This window comes from Panthera tigris, chromosome A2 (genome assembly GCF_018350195.1).
Source record: "Panthera tigris isolate Pti1 chromosome A2, P.tigris_Pti1_mat1.1, whole genome shotgun sequence".
NCBI classification, from domain to species: domain Eukaryota; kingdom Metazoa; phylum Chordata; class Mammalia; order Carnivora; family Felidae; genus Panthera; species Panthera tigris.
Genome location: NC_056661.1, coordinates 978,383 through 991,667, shown reverse-complemented (window position 1 = coordinate 991,667; position 13,285 = coordinate 978,383). Strand labels below are relative to the sequence as shown.

At 64.2% G+C, this 13,285-nt stretch overlaps 1 protein-coding gene across 12 annotated transcripts in view; it reads left to right on the top strand.

Moving 5' to 3' along the window:
• The window catches only part of TCF3 (transcription factor 3), a 30,929-nt gene that overhangs the window by 7,971 nt on the left and 9,673 nt on the right, over positions 1-13,285 (top strand). For all 12 annotated transcript variants that reach the window (XM_042977588.1, XM_042977587.1, XM_042977586.1 and 9 more), the window contains exons 4-8: positions 8,199-8,272; positions 8,470-8,548; positions 10,289-10,356; positions 11,465-11,594; positions 12,198-12,247. In XM_042977588.1, coding sequence (XP_042833522.1) covers positions 8,199-8,272; positions 8,470-8,548; positions 10,289-10,356; positions 11,465-11,594; positions 12,198-12,247 — 401 coding nt within the window. The remainder of the gene's footprint in view (positions 1-8,198; positions 8,273-8,469; positions 8,549-10,288; positions 10,357-11,464; positions 11,595-12,197; positions 12,248-13,285) is intronic.

Below are 13,285 nucleotides of genomic sequence, written 5' to 3'. Positions count from 1 at the left end.
TTACGTGATTAAAGACGGTTGGGTGGCCGACTTCTCAAAAGTGTGTTGGCCGTGAGTTCTTACTTGGTGAATTTTCCGTTACTGTCTTGAGCCCTTTCGGGAATCCATCACCTGTTTTGAAGTCCTCGTCGATGGACAGGAACTTGCGAAGACCTGTCCCGGGGGTCGAGGGCAGCCCTCTCCCCCCGCGGCGACCTCGTCCGTGGTGCGGGAGCTGACCTCGGTACCGCGCGGCGGCGTCCGGTCTCCTGTGCTGTGCACGCGCGTGTCTGCACAGGTGTGCGTGGGGGTCCTGTGCGCCTCACCCCACGTGTGGCCCGTTGACCCACCGCCTGTCCCCACTGCAGTGGTGACACCTGACTTACCATCATCCGGCTCACGGTTTTGTCGCGTTGAGAACGTCGCGTACGCGAAACCGTACGGCACGGAACCTTCTGAAAGTGGCTTTTTTTTTTGGCCGAGCGGGATTCCCCGGAGACCCGTCCAAGTTGCCGGCCGCATCACTTCCTTCTGTGTTGTTGCCCGACCAGCGGGACGCCGGCAGCGGTGACGCGTGTTGGTGACGACAGCCTTCGGTGGTTTTTGTGAACTGCGCTCCGGGCGCAAAGCCTGGACCCTGTGCGAGTCCTCACAGGGAAGCTGAAACTCCAAGGGTATTAACCGTCCCGAGAAACCGCCCAGCGCGGCAGCTTCCTTCAGCCCTGCCCTGTGCTGCTCTTGGGATTTGCCAGAGTTCTTTATGTAGGAAGGACGTCGGTCTTTTGTGACGGGGGCTGCAGCTTTTTTCTTAATTATGCCTCGCTAACGGTGGAGAGTTTTAGCGTGTCTCGGTGTTCTACGGCTATTTTTACGTGGTCGGATCTTGTTCGTTTACGGGGTCCTACCCTGGGTGCCACTTCTGAAAAATCCTTAGATGACGCGGTCCAGTCAGCAGTGCAGACGTGAGGGTCGGGGAGGCGCCTGCTCCTTGCTGGGTCAGGCAGAGGAGTGTGTGGGAACGCTGGGGGAGGGCAGGAACGCTTCTGGCCGTCCTGGGTGGAGCACACACGCGAAAGTGGGCGGTTAGTGATCTAGCTTCCCAGCCGTGTGCACGCGTGGGCTCACCTTTGGGACTGCTCATGACAACCCGCCCCCCCCCAGCCCTGGTCCTGGTCCCGGTCCCGGTCCCGGCCCCGGCCCCCGGCCCCGGGCCACTGATGGAGAGGCTGGCAGAGGGCACATAAGAGCTTCCGGGTAGTTCCGAGGAGGGCCTGTCCTTGGTAGAAGCACGTGCCCTCGAAAGGCCGGGCCCGGGACATCCGGACCACACGCCCTTTATGAAGATTGACCACATACCGGTCACAGTGCAAAATCTGACGAACGAGAAAGAAAGACGGGAGCACAGACCGTGTTCTGTGGTAACAGGGCAGTGAAATGAGAAGGACACAAAAGGCCGGGAAGTAGAAACGGCCTGGCCGCGTGGAGAGGCCGAAATTCCTTCGAACCTACCTGTTGGGTTACAGCCGGCGCTCAAACCCGCAGGTGGGGTGGACTCGTGGGCGCGGCCACAGTCGTGCTCGGGGGAAGGATCACTCGCCAGGACAGATCAAGCGGAGAGAAGCGTGTTGTGTGTCAGCGGGAGACTCGGGCCCAGGACGCCTCAGGGTGGTTGGAAGGGCGCGTCCTCGGGTGCGGGCGGGCGGGGCAGCCGTGAACTGTCTGTGGCCGCCCGGTGCTCCCGGGGTGCTCCGGTCCCCCCTCAGCTGTGCCTCCGCAGACTCTCGGGAATAGTCCCTTCGCGCCCGCTCCCACCCCACCCTGTGAAACTCACGGAGACTCTGGGAGGAGCTGTCTCCACAGCACTGTTTCCCGGGTTCCTTCCCCGTCCCTGTAGGTTTTTTGTGTTGACCCTTAGGGCTTTAAGAATAAACCTTGGAGGTTCGCCCAGGGGGGGGCTCAGTCGGTCGAGCGTCCGACTTCTGCTCAGGTCACGATCGCATCAGGCTCTGTGCTGACGGCTCGGAGCCTGGAGCCCGCTTCCGATTCTGTGTCTCCCTCTCTCTCTGCCCCTGTCTCGCTCGTACACGCGTGCTCTCTCAAGTATAAAGTAAATAAAATATTAAAAGAAGAAAATAAACCTTGGGAGCCGAAGCATGGGGCGGTTGGTTCTTGTATACTTTTGTTTTCCCGCCCCTGCTCCTCCGGTGAGGGTCGTCGAGGTGTCGGAGGGGTTTCCGTGTTGTTTGCTTCTACCGGGTCGACACCCCTTAATGATTTGCAGTTTTGCCTGGGTTTGGTTTTCTGGGTTCAGTGGGGCCATCCTCCGGCACCTGCTGTCGGCTTGTCAGCGGGGCCGGGTCTGATGCAGGCTGTGGCTCTGAGATAGGTCTTCCCGTGTGCACACGGGTGTGTGTGTGTTTATCAGTCTCAGGGCGTTTCCTTCTGGTCACACGTGGCCATCCGTGAGTGTGGTCAGGGCGTCGTGGTCCGGCCCTCGGCGGTCCTCCTCTGCCATGTCCTGGCACTGTCCTCGCCCCTTTTTCTCCCCTGGGACGTTCCTCACTTTGCCCATGTCCCCAAGGTGCGTGGGGCCCGTGCCTGGACCCGGCTCGGGAACAGTCTCCGATGGGCGGGACCGCGGGCGCTGGGGAACCCCCCTCCGCCCTCTTTGCCTTGGATGCTTTCTCGAGCCACGTTTGGCCCTGCAGCGATGGGCCTGTTGAGGTTGTGTCCCTGCCTCCTGTCAACTGTGGCGTTTTCTCAGGAGAAGATCTCACTTCGGACACTTTTGAAGGTGGCTGACGCATTAGCCTTCCGGGAGCCGTGCGGCCACGGGTCGTGGTGTGTGGGGAGGCGGGCCACATCTTGGTTCCCAGCCTCCTTGGCCTTCCTTCTCGTTCTTCGTCCTCGGTTAAGCTGCCTCCTCTCTCGTCGTGTTCCCTTTCTTCGGACTTGGTTCTGCTGTCAGACTGCTCTTCTCCCCCGGACTTCTTCCCCTCCCCCGCTCGCTGTGTGTGTGCGCGTGCGCGTTCGTTCGCTGGCCACCGAAATGCATGTCTCGTTACTCTTTAGACCCACTTGTCGTTTGTCTGGAAGAGGTGGTCGTGGCGTCGGGCTCCCGTGGAGACCTCTGGCTTCAGGCAGGGAGCGGGTGTTCGTGCCGCGACTGCCTAATGCGAGGTTGCCGGTGCTGTGCCGGGTGTGGCCGGAGCCTCCCGTTCTTGCCACGGCGGCTGCTCTGTCGTCCTGCTTCGCGGCCTAGAGGTGTGGCGCGCAGCCCGATCGCGGTTTCCACGCGTTTCGCGTCCAGGACCAGGCACGGCGCCGGCTTCTCCGGCGTCCGTGGGTCGGGCCCATGTGCGTGCTGGCCGCCGCGAGGCACGGCCCGTGGAACTCCCTCTGTGGGGTTTTCGTGGGCGATCCGGCCCATCCTCCAGGAAGGCGCCTTGGAGCCAGGCTTCCCCACGCGCGTCCCGACCCCCCCGGGTGGCTCTGCCTGGCGCGTCCGCTCTGTGCTCCGCGGGTCCTCCTGCCCTGGTGCTCTCTCCTTGCCGTGCTCCTGGCGGGCGTGTGCCTTCTGGAATTGGCTCTGGGAGGTCGCGCCGTCTGCGGTCCCGCGGGTGGCTGTTCCAGGGTTTATCATGTAATACCGCGGCAAAGCTCCCGTTCCCAGCGGGGAAACCGGACGCCCTGTCCCGTGGGGCTGCCCGGCCGTCGGGGCGCTGACCCTGCCGCTTGGGCTCTTCATGCCCCCGCTTCCCCACCCGCGAGGCCGGGAGGCGGCCGCTGCCTTCGAGCGGGTTCGCCTGGCTGACGGCCGCCCGCGCCCATGTCTCTGGGGCCGCCCTGGCCCGTCTTCTGCGCTCAGGACCGTGTGTGCGGTGCTCGTCCCCGTCCCGTTTGGGGTCCTCCGCGAGCCCTCGGGGTCCGGGCCCAGGAATGCTTGGTCGGCTGCGCCTTGGAGTCCGGTGTCGCGGAAGGCCAGCTCTGTGGGCGTGGGTCTCCCGCCACGTCCCTCCGTGCGTGGTCCCCGAGCCCCGTCTCTCCTGCCCTCCCGCGGCGTCCTTCCCGCCGCTGCCGCTGCCGCTTTGCGGGCTTTCTGTCTCCCTGAAACCTCGTCTGCACGAGCCACGCCAGCTCCGGCCTTCCCTCGAGGGTGCCTCGTGGCTGGTGCTGACGTTGCGGATCTTCCAGAATCTTGGTCTTTCTACCGTGTTCCACGCGTGTCTCTGTTTTGTCTCCGTTTCCCGCACGGAGGCCCCAGGTTAGGGAGGTTCTCCCGTCCCCACACTCGGATGCACCATGGGTCCCCCTTGAGCCTGAAGCAGGACGAGGGTTCTTCCGTTAGGAGTCGGTCACGGGTCTGAAATCCACGGGGGGCCCAGTTTCTGCAGTTGGGGGCCCCGTTTCCCCTTGCATCACATGACGAGTGGGATCCACAGGAGGGCTGCGGGCTGCTGGGGCCGGGGGTGGGGGGCAGAACCCCTGGCTTGGGGGTCCTCCTGGTCTTGGAAAGGGTGGGGCGTGGCCTCAACTCCCTGTCTGTCTCCGATCTGCTTGCTCACGGGTTGTGAGCAGGGGCCCCGCTTTCCTGCCCCCACTCGGGGCACCTGCCCCCAGCCGCTCAGAACCTGGTGCCTCTGGTCGGAACGTCAGTGCCTGGGGTGTGCACGCTGCTGGGCTCTCCTGCTGCTTTCCACGCCGTGTCTCCTCCTTTCCAGAACAGAGGGGGGTGGGGGGCGTTAGGTGGCCTCCGGTCGTGGCCAGCCCTGGAGACCTTACTGAAATGTGAAACCATGCAGCCCAGAAAACCAAGCGTTCCTGCAAATGAACAGGGCAAAGGATGAAGCAGAGGGCCGGGAACGCGGAGGCTAAGCGAGCCTGGGTTCAGGGCTCGGCCCGCTGCGCCCCTCGCAGCTTTCCTCCAGCTCCAGGATGACACAGGAATTGAAGGGTTAGCCCCCAAAATCCCAGGAAGAGAGGCCTCCCCTGGCTTGTGGGAGTGCACGGCCCCAGTCTCCAAATCCAAATTGGTGTCGGTTTTGCCCCCACACGAGCCCCTCGGTGCTGCCCGACGAGCCCCCGGCTTGGGAAGGTTTTGATGGTGAGACAGAAGGGCCCAAGGGGGGCTGACGGGCCCAGCGTGCACCGGCCGCCTGGGGAGCTGGAGAGGGCGAATTTCCCGAGCGTCTGCCAAGTGGTGGTTCTTAAGGCGTCTTTTTTTTTTTAGGTTCATTTAATCTGAGAGCGAGCGCAAGCAGGGGAGGGGCAGAGAGAGAGAGAGAGGGAGAGAGAGAATCCCAAGCAGGCTCTGTGCTGACATCGCAGAGCCCGACACGGGGCTCAAACTCAGGAACCATGAGATCGTGATCTGAGCCCAAGTTGGATGCCTGACTGACTGGGCCCCCCGGGCACCTGAGCTGGGCTGACGACCACCTGGGTCTTGCCTGCCCCAGGCCCCAACCTCACGCCCGGTCCCGACATCTGTGGGTCAGGCTTCTTTGTACAGAGTAACCAGCTTCAGGAATCTTCCTTCCTGCTGGGGTTGGCTGAGCTTCTCCATAAAGGGCCAGCAGCTAATCTGTTCTGTCTTTGCAGGAACAAACAGGCGTGGTCACGTGTCAGTAAAACATTATTTACCAAAAGCAGGCGGAAGGGGTTTGTGGGGGTCCCTGGGTTGCAGGATGCCACCCCAGTTTCTGGGGAATCCAGCACATGCCATGGGCCACTGGGTCCCAACCAGCGTTGCCGCCCCGTGTCGCCAGGTGGGGACCAGGGTCTGCCAAGGGCCCACCACGCCCCGCCCCCCCCCCCCCCAGCGCTTCCGGTCCCCTGTCCTCAGAGCAGCCCAGGCAGGTTAAGTGGCACTTCAGGCCCGAGACGTGGCCCTGGCAGGGCACCCCTACCCTCAGCTCTGTCCCATCCCGCTCCTGCTCTAGTCTGAGGCAGCCTCTTGGCCCGTGCAGCCTAAAAGAAAAAAGGCATAAAAAAAATTGCACTCTGACAGCAGCGTTTTATTCTATTAGTACGTTTTAATTAGAACACGAACGAGGGGTGTTATGAATATTCATGATGATTATTAAAGTGTATGATTAATCACGTGCAGTGGGGGAGGGAGGGGCCGTCCCCGTTTTTGTCACCTTTAGAAGAGGGGAGGCCAGCGGCCCATGAGGGGTTTTTCCAGAAAGGACAGAACAACACCCATTACCTCTGCCAGGAGCTCATGGGCTCTGTGGGTGCAAGTCCCTGGGCAACGGGTCCTGGGGTGCCCCTCAGGCTGCCGGGCTTCGCGGGGGCTGGGCTGTGGGTGCCGAGGCTGTTTCCTCTGACGTGGTCTGCTGTGGTCTCAGATGTGGCCTCCCTGCTCACTGTTGTGGGGTCTGCTGCCTCCAGGGGCATGTTGTGGATGCCCCGGCGGGTGAGGGCTGCTCCAGAAGGGGTGGGTAACAGGCAAGTGGGTGCAGAAGGAAACTGAGGCTCGGGCTGCTGGCACTTTGCCCAAGGTCGCCCTGCCTCACCGGCCGCTCTGTTCCCAGAGCCCAGGTAGGGGTCCGGGACCTCAGGTACAGACCCTCAAACCTGGTGGCAAACGCTGAATAGACCCCCGGGCCGCGGGAGCCCCTGTGGGTGTGCCCCCACCCCCACCCCAGCTAAGGCAGCCCCCCACTGCAATCACGTTGGAATTTTTTGATTAGAAAATAAAACGTATGTGGGCTATATGAATATTCATTAGGCTGAGGGATTAATATGCATAATTATGCAAATCCAACAGCAATTAAACACTAGCTTGGGGAGAGATGATTAACACAAAGGCACCGCAATAGGATGAAATTTGAAAGGAGTTTCTGGTAAAGACGAGCGCGGGAGGGTGGGTGGGCTGGCGGAAGGATCCGGGCTGGGGTTCCTGCAGCCTCCCCCAGAGTCCAGCTGTGTCGGGTCCCGGGGCCATTGAGGTGGTTCTCCTGGCTGAGACTTAGGGCCTGGGCACAAACCTCCACCCCGTCACCCTCCAGCCTGACTCGGGTCCTGCGGAGTAGGGTCTGTTCATACTCCTCCTGTTTACAGAGGAGGGAGACTGAGGCACGTGGAAAGAGTGGTCCTGGGGCCAGTCTGGGGGCCCCCAGACTTCTCTGCATGTGTTTGTCAGGCAGTGAGCTTTAGAGCCCCGGTCCTTAAGGGTCTGTGCCTACTGGGTGGTGCCTGGGAGTGTTAGGGGAGATAAGGGTCCCGCCCCGCCCCACCGCACCCCACCCCACCGCTACAGACCCAGGTCCTCTGTCTCTCTGGCTAACCCCCCTGCGCCGTCGGCCTCGGGGGTCCACCGGGCTGGCAGCAGCCCCTTGTCTCTGCCCGGACCTAACCGGGGCTCCACTCCACCCTTAAGGGGCTGCCGGCCTGTGTCTGGAAGGCATTCGGTGGTGGCTGTGCTGTTGTTTCCACCGAGGAACGGCCCCCCCTCCTGAATTGTCAGTGGTGGGAAGGGAGAGACTCCTGCTCGCCTGAGATCAGAGGTTATCTGTCACTCTTCACCCGTTCACTGATGTCCTCGTGAACCTTTCTTCAGGGTCAGGAGGGACTAAGCCTGATGCAGAGGCCCCGGTCCCTTGGGGTCAGGGCTGGGCCAGAGGGAGAAAGTACGGGCTGGAGGGAGGAGGCTCTGAGAGTGAGGGCCCTGCCCGGGGCGGGCATGGTGGCTGGGGCCTTGATGGACGGGTAGGAGTTTGCCAGCAGAGCTAGCTGGTGGAATTAGTCTGAACTGTGGGTCTGAAGGTGTGCTAGTTGCCAGGACGTCCGGGGCGCTTCCCACCAGTGGCAGTTGTTTCGTTTTTTAAGATTTCATTTTTAAGAGAAAGCACACGCATGTGCACACAGGTGCAGTAGAGGGGCAGAGAGAGAGAGAGAATCCCAAGCAGGCTCCGTGCTCAGCTCAGGGCCCGACGCCGGGTTTGATCCCGGGACCGTAAGGTCACGACCTGAGCCAAAATCCAGATTCGGACGCTCGACCAACTGAGCCAGCCAGGCGTCCCGTTAGCAGTTTAAATAGCGGCAGAGCTGGGGTTGGTAGGGCCAGATGGGCTTCAGCCCAGGCTGGATCAGGAAGGGCCCAGAAGCCCTGCCGAGTCGAATGAGGGCTTGTCCCTGAGGCGGTGGGGACCAAAGCCACGTTTAGAGTTGAGCGGCGGCGACGGTGACCCTGACTCTCTTCTCTTGCCCTGCAGGTCTCGAGGACCGACCCAGCTCGGGCTCCTGGGGCACCGGCGACCAGAACAGCTCCTCCTTTGACCCCAGCCGGGTAAGGAACCTCTGTGGGGCCTGAGGCCTGGCTTTCTCCTCTTCAGAGTGGGGAGTATATGGGAAACTGAGGCTCACGGGGAAGTCACGTGCCAACCTGGTCTCCTGTGGCTTTGGGCTCAGACACGTGGGTTCAAGTCCCAAGTCGGGCACTCACTAGCCGCCTGCTTCCCCTCACGCCCGCGTGTCTCTCCACAGGCCTACGGCGAAGGCACGCACTTCCCTGAGCCCCACGACAGCCTCTCTCCGTCCACATTCCTGGGACCTGGGCTCACGGGTGAGTGTGCCACATGGTCCCCTCCCCCCGTGCTCGAGTGTGGCCCCCGGGTGTGGCCAGCACACTCCAGGCACCGTGCTGCAGGGGGCTCTCCTGGCGCAGAGGACGCAGGTGGTTATGGCCCGGTGCCCACGGGAGAATGGGCTCGGGGGTCCTGGCAACTCACAGAGGTGGTCCCTCTCCACTGGGACCCAGGGGGGTACTGTCCCCTTGGTGTCCCGACTGTGGGATTGGGATGCTCACAGAAGCCCGCCGTACTGGCCCCTGGGACCCCCGGGGCCCGGGTGGACGGGTGGCCGTGCACGTCCCCACGACAGGGTGCGCGGCGCCTGTGGAGGGAGTGGGGGGCAGCGTCCGAGGACACGCTGTGCGGCGGGAGTCTGCCCGTTTCCCAGACCGGGAGGGTGGAGGCTGGCCCAGCACGTGGCCTCGGGTGGCCTGTGCACCTGCCGGGACCCCGGTTCCCTTCTGCCTGTTCCTTCCTCCCGCTTCTTCCTGACGTGGGCAGTTTCCCACGGCCAGGCCTGGTCACCAGGGCCCAGAGCCCAGCTGTGTCCCAGGCCCAGCACGTGGCACCCAGGCCGCCCTGGGCTTCATGCTGTCACTGTCAGCCTGGTCCCGGCTCTGCAGTGAGGCCGCGGTCCTCCCACCCTGATGTGGGGCCCAGCGCACAGCTTTAGGTCCCTTCTCTGGGCCCCCGGGGCTCGTGGCCACACCTCTCCAGCCTCGTCCTGCCTCCCAGGAAGCCCCTGTTTGGTGCCTGCTGTACGCAGGGCCCGCATCCCAACCCGCTCCTGTTGCAGGGGAGTTGAGAGTCTGGGAGGGAAGCCGCCTTCCTGGGCCAAGCCCAGAGCCGTGGCCTTGTTGCCCTGCTGACCCCGGGGGCACGGGAGCCAGGGCACCACCGTTTACTCCCGGGACCGGGACAGACCCCCTCTGGCCTCTTGGGTCTTGGGGAGGTGGGACTGGGGACATAGCCCGTGGGGCATCCCCCCAGCAGCACCTGCTCCAGGAGCTGGGCTGAAATTGTAGTTCTGTATAAAGGAACTGGGGAACGTTCTCCTGTAGCTTGAGAGGAAATCCAGTAGTCGGCTGAGCACTTGAATTCCTCACTCACGTCAAGGCAGGTTACGGTCTCCACTCAGTCGTCACCAGCGCCCAGCTTCAGCCTGAATCAGCTTTAAGGGGCTCGGGTCCTGATCAGCCTGGGCCTCTGCCTCCGCGAGGCCAGGTCAGTAGTAGGTCCAGGCCTCCCTTGACATTGGTACCGTTGGGCAGGCTGCGTCCCCACAGGTCCGGGCCTTGCCTGCCCACACAGGGGCCGCCACACGCTCTTCAGGAGCTTGGGTGGAGCCCAGGGCCCTGGTGCTGAACCTCGCGGGTGCACGGGACCCCGGCCTGTCCCCTGGGAGCCCAGCACTCTGTGGAGTGGATGCCTCGGGACCGTGAATGGAGAGAACGGAGGCCAAGTGCAGATCCCTGCCGTCCCCCCCTCGGGGGCAGCACATGCGAGGGCCCCCAGCGGTTCGCCACATCCTCTGCAGGTCATCTTGGGACGGCGTCTGTCCAGACCTCTGCTTGTCCCCGAGCCTGACGGGGGGACCAGGGTTCCTCCAAAACCCTCTTGGTGTTGCGCACTGATCCAGTGACTGCTGTGTGCAGGCACATGCCTGGCGGTGGGTCAGCCGTTGGGACACGCCGTCCCCGGGGTCAGCTCTGAGTGAGTCTTTTCTCTTCCAGGCAAGGGCAGCGAGCGGAGCGCATACACTGCCTTCGGGAGAGATGCGGGTGTTGGCGGCCTGAGTCAGGTGAGGTCTGGGGCCAGGGCCCCTCTGCTGGGTCCGCTGCTGTGGAGAGTGGAGCAGGGGGCTCCCGTCACACGTCTGCCCCACCGTCTCCCCCCCCCTCCCCCCCGGGGCTGTGACTGTAAACAGACACGTCACGGACCTCTTCTCCTCTGCAAGAGGTTCCCTGGTTGAGCCGAGAGCCGGTCGGCTGCAGTACGGCCAGACCCCGGGAGGCCGGCACGCTGGGTGTGGACCGGGCGAGGGGGTGCCGGGGAGGCCGCAGCCCCTGTCCCGTGGCTCCCCGACCTGGGGTAGTTAGTCTATAGGGCAACAATGGTTTCGGGGGTCACCGTGCACGGCTGGAGGGTCTGAGAGACATGTGCCACCCCCAGGTCGCGGGCGGGGACGCTGAGGCCGGCCTGCAACCCGCCCCCCACGCCCCCCTGCCTCCCAGGCTGGCCCTGGGTCTCCCACAGCCTCCCAGGGAGCCCCCGGCGCAGGTGAAAGCCCCACCACGCTGACCTAGCTGAGAGGCAGGGCGGCGGTGACCAGCCCCCGTGTCCCAGCGTGGCCCCCGGCCTGGGACTCCTCCAGCTCGGTGAGGCCGGGCCTTGTCCCGGTCGGTGCCGCCTGTCCGCGTGCCGTGTCCCCTCAGGAGCGGTAGCGGGTGCAGCTGTTGAGGGCCAGCCGGCTGCTGGGCCCCGTGCGCTGTGGGCGCAGCCAGAGTGCCCGCCGTATAGACAGGAAGGGTGAGGCGTGGAGCGGCCGCTCACCTGAGCTGCGGAACCGGCTTGAACCCTGGTCGTTTCTGCCCTTGAGGAAAGGAAGTGTGTTTCAAATTAACACACGCAAAACGAAGCCGGGTACCTTTAAAAAAACAAAAAACGCGCAGAGTGAAGCCACCAGGTTTCTCTGACGCCTCGACGCCCGGCGTCCTGAAAGGGCCGCGGTTTGCTGGCGGCTTTTCTTTCTCCCTCTTGGGAAAGAGCCTGAGGCTTACGGTCGCTCGCGTCTCAGATCAGACAAACGGGACCGGTGTCGGGAGGGGACCGTGCCGAGCAGGGCAGGAAGGGGCTCCGCTGAGGGCCGCCGGCGCCCCACGATGACCTCTCCCTGTCGTTCCCCCCAGGCTGGCTTCCTGCCCAGCGAGCTGGCCCTCAGCAGCCCGGGGCCACTGTCCCCTTCGGGCACCAAGGGTGGCTCCCAGTATTACTCCTACGCCGGCCACCCTCGGCGGAGAGCCGCGGAGAGCGGACTGGGTGAGTGGGGACCCCGCCGCCCCCGCTGCTGGCAGGGCCTGGCTGGAGGGACGGGTGGTAGCGGGGAAGGAGCGGGTGCGTTCGGGCCCCGCGTTGGGAGCGTCTGCCCGGGCGTGCCTCCTGCAGGGTCTCCTCCTGGTCCTTCGGCGCTCGGCTCTGGGCCAGCAGCCCCGTGACCCGCCCAGTGCGGGTTTTCCCTGCCGCCACATCGTGGCCTTGTCACGCTTGGGGACACCGGCCCGCACCGCGGCACCGTGCTTGGGTGTGCTTTAAATGGCGGCAGGACCCACGAGACCCAAAGATGCAAGACTCCGGGCACTCAGTCGGCCATGAGGAGGACCCCGGTTTCCAGAAGCAGGGCACGGCCCAGTTCCTCCTCGGCTGGGCCACGTGTGTTGGTGGCTCACGCTGTCCCTGTGGTTTGCGTGCCCGAGTGGCCGCATGAGCCCTGCACGTAGAGATTTTGGGTCCCTGAGTTGGGCAGTAGGCGAGTTTGCAAGGGCGGCAGCCCGGACGGTGGCAGGGAGGGACGGAGCAGAGACCTGGGCACGTGGGGGGGCAGGAGGCGCCCTGAGGACCCCCGATTCCCCTTGCTCCTGACAGACACACAGCCCAAGAAGGTCCGGAAGGTGCCGCCAGGTCTCCCGTCTTCGGTGAGTCGCGGGGTCCCACGTGCCACGTTCCCGGGCTCGGGGTCGTCCCTCTGGGGGTCCACCGCACGTCAGTGGGGGGGGGGGGGGGCGGGCGGCCCCCAGGCTGGAGGTCGTAGCTGTGACAGCTGGTATGCAGGAATCCAGGGCGTTGTTTCTCGGGTCTAGCTTGGATTGCTCCTGTAAGAGCCACGTGGCGCTTGTGGGCAAGGCACCTTGGGTTGAGTGTGATGGGGTCTCGGGGGCACCCTGGGGGCCCAGTTCAGAGAGTCCCCGCCCTGCCGCCTGGCGATTGGCAGGGGGCCACGCTCTGGCAACGGACTCCCTGGAAGAAATGGCAATCTGCTGGGATGTCTGGCTCCTGCACCGGCCTCCGGGAGCCCCTGGGCCCCCCAGGCTGGGCACAGCCCCCGTAGGCCGACGCAGGTTGCACCAGACCCCGGGGTCAGGGTCACAGGGTTGGCGCTCTGGTCTGCAGCTGGGAGGTGTGGGTCAGGCTCCTTTGAGACCTCAACCCCTGCTTTCCCCATCTGAGCCCCCGCCCCGGTTTCCTGGGACATCAGAGCCGAGAGCCCCCTGAGCCTGATTCGGCCCGGCCCGCCCCACCGGCACTGACCCCACTTCCGCTCCAGGGCCAGGGCGGGCGTTCCCAGCCGACCCGGGGCTTTCCTGCCAGCCTGGCCTCTGCCTCAGGCAGTGTCCCTCCGACGTCAGCACGACCCTAGGGCTTCTTTGCCTTCTTGGCGCTCTGGAACCAAGGGCCGGGTGTTAGTCCAGGGCCCCGCCTCCGAGGCCCCCACGTCTTCTGTGATCAGGGCTGTGGCCTTGGGGGGCTCCGGTGCAGGGGGCTGAGGAAGAAGGAAGGGCTGGGGGCATCGCAGCCAGACTGCTCTGATGGACCGGGAGCATCTTCCGGACGGAGGGGGGGTGGGGAGGGGGCAGGGGGTCCCGTCTGCAGAGACCTCGGGTGCCAAAGCCTGGAACTTGGGGTGGGGGTGGGGGGGAAGGAACTAGGGGAGTAAGGGCGCCACCAGAGCCTCC